This window comes from Muntiacus reevesi, chromosome 8, assembly GCF_963930625.1.
Source record: "Muntiacus reevesi chromosome 8, mMunRee1.1, whole genome shotgun sequence".
NCBI classification, from domain to species: domain Eukaryota; kingdom Metazoa; phylum Chordata; class Mammalia; order Artiodactyla; family Cervidae; genus Muntiacus; species Muntiacus reevesi.
Window position 1 is genome coordinate 21,959,939 of NC_089256.1, and position 6,000 is coordinate 21,965,938.

Here is a 6,000-nt window from a genome sequence, read left to right on the forward strand (position 1 = left end):
ACTGCAGCACGCCAGGCCCCCCTGTCCTTCAACATCTCCCAGAGTCTGCTCAAATCCAAGTCCACGGAGTCGGCAATGCTATCTAACCATCTCATCCTCTGCCACCCCTTGTCCTATTGTTTTCAGTCTTCCCCAGCATCAGGGTCTTTTCCAGTGAGTCGATTCTTCACATCAGGTGGCCAAAGTATTCGAGCTTCAGCTTCAGCATCAGTCCTTCCAACGAATATTCAGGGTTGATTTCCTTTAGGATTGACTGGTCTGATCTCCTTACAGTCCAAGGGACTCTCAAGAGTCTTCTCCAACACCACAGTTTGAAAGCGTCAGGACAAAGGTTGAATAAGTGTTGGGGACAGAAGGAATGCTCTGTGGGAAGACCCCACACAGGAAAGAACCCTGAATGTTTGAGCAACAGAAAGGAGAGTAATTTGAGGGTCAGGTGGAGAGTGACTTGACTCAAGGTCACCTTCCCATTCTTACCAGCTGACCTCTTACACTCTGGCCACCATCGTGCTCAGGGACCTTGAATTTCTGTGAGCAGCACTTGAAGGAAGCTCATTACAGAACAAGAAACCTCCAAATCCTGTCACTTTATTTACTCCTCAAATTGCTGCAGCTCATATACAAGTCAGAGCTATTAATACCATGGTTTAAGTTCACACGGCATCTTTTTTTTTTTTTTTTTTTTATGAAGACCACAAATTGTCCTACAGTCTTGGTCATCTACATTTAGAACATTCCTCTGAAAAGAATCCTGGGGCAAAGGACTACAGAAACAAACAGCTCCATGACCTTCCCTGCCAGGGCCTGGGCCTACTCAAGCAGCCCATTCCCAGACAGGTCTGGAGCATGGGGCTCGCTCTCAGACCGCCGCTCCCCGCATGTAGTCCCAACAGCATCAGCCTTGGGAGGGAGGCTCTGTCCAGCCCGTGGGTAGGGGTCTCAGGACCGTGGGCTCTGGCTTTCAGAGCTGGCGACCTGCTGTGAAAAGAGCAGCCCCAGAGTCAACGGTGGGTGTCAAGGGTGTGGATTGCTACTGGGGTGATGTCACCCCAAACCACTTTGTAAATATTCACGCAAATGCAAAGGGAAAACCTCGTGTTGCCCTCAGATAACAGGGCATTGGTTCCTAGGTTAGTGACTGAACCAATCCTGGGATCTTCCTGTTCTCATGGGCCGAGCTGCGATGAGAGCAGCTGATGTCAGGTGTCTGCAATGCCAGCGTGGAGAGGTGTTGTTGGATGGGGGGACTTTGATTGACTGAATGCTGGTTGGCTTATGGACAGCGTGTGTGTCCAGCAGCTTCTCTCTAGTGGAGAGCTAGCTTCGGGAACTTGTGAAACATACAGTAGGCTCCCTGTACCCCCGCTGACTCCCTGAGTCTGAAGTGGGGGAGGTGGCAGGCAAGTGCATTCTTTCAAAGGTCTCTAGGCAATTTGCCAGTGTTCCCCAAATACCAGGTGTGTGCTGCCAGAGCAGCCGTGCTCTCCTCATCTATCTCTCCAACTCAGTATCCTGTCTAATCATAAGGAGTGAGGGTCAAAACTCTGCAGGACCCCCTGATACAAGGAACCTGCCCTGCCTCAGTCATTGGTCATCCAGGGTCAAAGGAGACTCCACAAGTTACTAACCATCTTTAGCTCCCTGGAGACAGGAGCCCCATTGTTAGGGATGATGTGTTAAACAATCGTACCCTTTGATCCTTTCTTGCTGGAGCTCAACTGAAGGAAATATTTGAGTCTCAAAGTCAAATTTGCTGCCCAAGTGGGACCATGGACCCCTGCAGATGTAGATGAACCATGAAGACCCCTGGCCCTGGGTCTAGCTCAACACTGGCAAGTCTCTCCAGTTCATAGTCCTCTGTCTCCCCTTTTGGAGAAGGAAGAGGTACTGCCAAAGGGTTTAGGGTTCCTTGCAGTCCTAAGATACGAGCTGGGGTAAAGTAGGATGAGAGGAGCTGCTCCCCTCAGGAGAGAACTCCATCTCGCACAGAAGATGCTAGAGATGACTGAGTTTCTGCCAATCCCCCAGTGACAGGAGTGGACTTCTCTTGGGCCAGGGCAAACAGGGTGGAGGGTGGAGGGGGCCGCTAAGCTGGCTCGCTGCGCCCAATGCGGACTTGGAGTTGTCAACCCTAATCGGGGATTAGTGGGAATCGAGCTGCTGAAGGGAGGACAGAGGGAGAGTCCCGCAGGGCTGGCTGCCGGGTCAGGACAGCCACTAAGAAAACACCAGGGCCTGCTCACCCACACTGTCATTAGTGCTGCAATCGGGATGGCCCAGGACAGGGGAGGGGGCGTGCCAAGGCCGTGGTAGGAGTTACCCAGATCCTATCAGCCTGCTGAGCCTTCCATTCGAATTCAAATCAAGCAACATGTGCCAGGTACCAGGGAGAGCAGCATGACACACACACACCACACTTACACACACACTGAGCCACCTGATACCACACTCAGACCCAACTGCTGTCAGAGAAGACTTAGAGTTGCCTTGAGCTTATACTCAGCACATCACTGCCCCTGACAGGCAGGAGTTCTGGAAAAACTAGTGTCTAAGATTCTGCAGTGTGTGGTGAATAGCAGAGGACAGGCAAATAAGCCTAACCTCCCCCAGCTCTAGCCCCCAGCTGAGGTCTCCACCCACACAGATGCAAGGGCGCAGGAAGAAAAGTCTTCACCCGAAAACTCCAGGTATTTTCTCCAGTTATTGGAAGGGCTCCCCACAAATTCCACGGCAGAGATCTCCTCCTCTCTCAGCCCTCCAGGCACACAGGTAATCTGGAAGCTTCGAATCAAGGCAATTGTAGGTTCTGAGCCAATCAGGAAATGTCAGGGAGCCAGGCAGAATGGTTTAAGCAGGACTGTCCCAGACTTACAGGAGGGAGGGTTGTACCTCTGCCTGACTCTCTCAAGAGCCCCAGGGCGACAACAGGACCCTACAGATCAGCTCAGAAAAGGCTGAGAAGCAGAAGCAGTGGCCCACATCACACCCCCATCTCTTCCAGCTGAGATAAGACTTTCACCCGCTCACAACTCTAGCCTGCAGTGTACTCAGCCCCAGAACCCAGGCCCAGGACACCCGGTCAGCCAGGGGTCAATGACAGCAGCTTCGTGGGGAAACAAATTTGTGTTTGCTTGTCCAGGTGAGGTCACAGGGCTTCCGGGCTCCCACCAGAAATGGGATGGTTCCTCTGAAGCTGTCCAGTTCTGGCAGCGGGGGCACAGACTCCAGGCACCAGGGCAGATGGAAGTCAAATGACCTTGAAGGCTTTTTTTCATCCAAACGGCATGGCTATTTTTTCCCAGGGCTCAGAACATGGTCTTTTGTTGGATTTATGCTCATTCGCACTCAAAGCTTTTCTGTTTTTTAAGTCCATGGCTACATGAGTCAAGGCCATGGCACAAGGACCAGACAGAGGGCTCACCATGGAGTATTCTGAAGGTTGACAGTCTAGACACACAGCATTTGCTGTTTCCAAAGCAAAAGGCCGTGGGCTTCTCCACTGGGTGCCCCAAGCAGGTGGAGGAGCATGTACACCTCGGAGTAAGAAGGACTGGCAAAGACTTAGTGCCCAGACCCACCAGGCCTTCATTCCTCCTGTGGGATATTTAGAAACAGCAGACACCAGGAGCGCATCATTAAACCAAGATGCCTTAAAAGTAACAATATGTCACCCAGTCATTAACTAGACCAGGAACACAACCACAGGTGCCCGAGGCAGCAGAGTTCAGACTAAGCCCCTGAGTTTTCAGGAAGCTTCATTTCAAGGCAATCACAGGTTCTGAGCCAATCAGGAAATGTCAGGGAGCCAGGCAGAATGGTTTAAGAAGGCCTATCCCAACCAGCAGGTAGCTGGGTTCAAATCCCAGCTCTGCCACCCATGGGCAGGGTAACCTTAGGCAGGCTACTTAACCTCTCCAGGCCTCAGTTTCCCCCACCTCTAAAATGCTGAGGACGCCTTTGCTCCAGGAACTGTGAGGGTTCAGAGACGATCATGTGTACCTGAAGCCCCCAACACACGTCTGGCCAGTGGCTGGCCCTCAATGGTCACTAATTTTAATAGGTGCAAACCTTCGGGTAATACATTCTGGGTAAAATTCAGCTCCGTAGTAGGAAGCATATTTGGTTCAGAGTGATTCATAAATCAGGTGCAAAAGCGGTCCAGTGTCCAGGGCGAATACGGGAAACCACCTGGGACGCCAGCCAGGAAGGGCAGGTAAGAGCCAGAAGGGAAGCGGCCCCTGGACAAATCCCTCCAAACAGCCAGGCTGTCCCTCTGGCACGCTTCACGTCAGGTTAATAAAACCTAATCACTCCGCCTTCATTCTCCATCGAGGGTCCTCCGTCTCCACGGTCTTTCTGACTTTCAAGGATGCTCTGCCCCTTGAAGCAGTCAAGGGCTGTGGCCAGGCTCCGGGGAAGAAGAGCCTGAAGACACCCCGCGATCACCGCGCCCGACCCCGCAGCACGGCCGCCCTCACAGAAACTCACCCCCTTCCGTTTGGCCTCTTCGTTCAGGGCGGTCACCCAGGCAGCCTGCCACTGGCTCCTCCAGCTGTTCAGAGTCAGGATCCAGGCGAGCAGCGCATCCGACTCTGGGCGCTGGCCGTCGCCAGGCTCCGCCGCCCGCCTCCGGGAGCGGGGTCGCGCCCGGGCCAGCGCCCACTGCGCCAGGTACAGGCCCACCGTGCCCAGGGCCACGACGAAGAGAACCACCAAGACCAGCCACTGGACCTCATCGAGCCACGAGCCCAGGCGGGACATGGTGATGGCGCATACCCGGCACGCCTCGCCCCAACTTCCCAGGCAGCCCCCGGCCGGGCGCACAGCCCGCGGGCGGCAAGCTCAGGACATCAGCTCGCCGCCGGCCGGGACTCGCGGGGGGCGGGAAGGGGGCGCGGCGGGCGGATCAGGGCAGCTGGCGGTGCGGGCCCCGGGCGCCGAGAGGCCGGGCGGACGGCGTGAACGCGAGGAAAAGCCGGCCGGCGCGCGACGGCCACGGTCCAGGACTGCGCCTCCAACCCCGCGCACCTGGCAGATAGAGACGCGGCGGCCTGCGTTCCCGACTCGGGCGTCTGGGCTGTTCCCGGGCCGCGGCCAGCCGCGCTTCCTCCTGCGCGCGCCGCCCCAGGCGTCCCGCCCGCGGCCCAGTGGCGGCCGGAGAAGGCTTGGGCCGCGGGGCGGGGGAGGGGGCGCGGCCTGCGGGGCGGGGCCGGGCCGGGGTCGGGGCGGGGCTTGTGCCTCTCTTGTGCCTGGGTCGTCTAGTCCGTCCCCGCCCAGGCCGGCCGGCCGCCCGCCCTCTTAAAGGCCCGGCGTCCGGCTCGGTCGTCGGCCCCGCCCCCGCCGCGGCCTCGGGCCTGGCCGGCCACGTGCGCGCGCCGCCCGCCCCTTTCGGGGCCTCTCCAGGGCGGCGGCGGCGCGGCGTCTTCCGGACCTGACCTGTCCCCGGCGTGGCGACGCGAAAGCGCGGGACTTTCCAATTAGCCTGACGCCGAGGCTGCAGTGGGGCGATCTGGCTGGACTTCCATGAGCGTCTGTGCACACGTGTGTGCACGCATGTGTGTATGTGTGCATATGTGTGTGCGTGCGTATGGAAAGGTGATTTCTAGGGTTGCCGTCTGCCCGCCAGCAGAATACTGAATCTGGTTTTCACATCCATGGAAAGTCCCTGGAAACCCCACCATTCGCACCCCGAAGTCTGGACCATCCCTTGCAGAGCTGCCGTGATATCTCCCAGGAGCGTCAGGAAGAAGGCTCATTAAGAAGTTTGTGCGCATGGAAGCGTGTGGCACCTCCTGGCGCCCCTCGCCTTGCAGAATCAGCCCCCATCATTAGGAAATGCCTCTAAGGCACTAGCCTGAGAATCTCAAAGTTCTAATGACAAACCTGAACCGTAAGATAGTGATTTGCTTGTCCTTCTGCAGCTATATGAAGGAGATTTGACCTTGAGTTGGGTTGACTGAACCTGGGCACAGAGGTGCCTCTCTGGCTGGGTCTGATGGT

At 56.5% G+C, this 6,000-nt stretch overlaps 1 protein-coding gene across 1 annotated transcript in view; it reads right to left on the minus strand.

Moving 5' to 3' along the window:
* Positions 1-5,135, minus strand: part of C2CD2 (C2 calcium dependent domain containing 2) — a 65,429-nt gene extending 60,294 nt beyond the window's left edge. Inside the window, exon 1 of the mRNA XM_065942641.1 lies at positions 4,489-5,135. Within this exon, the coding sequence (XP_065798713.1) occupies positions 4,489-4,761 (273 nt within the window). The 5' untranslated portion in view covers positions 4,762-5,135. The remainder of the gene's footprint in view (positions 1-4,488) is intronic.
* Positions 5,136-6,000: the final 865 nt, after the last annotated feature.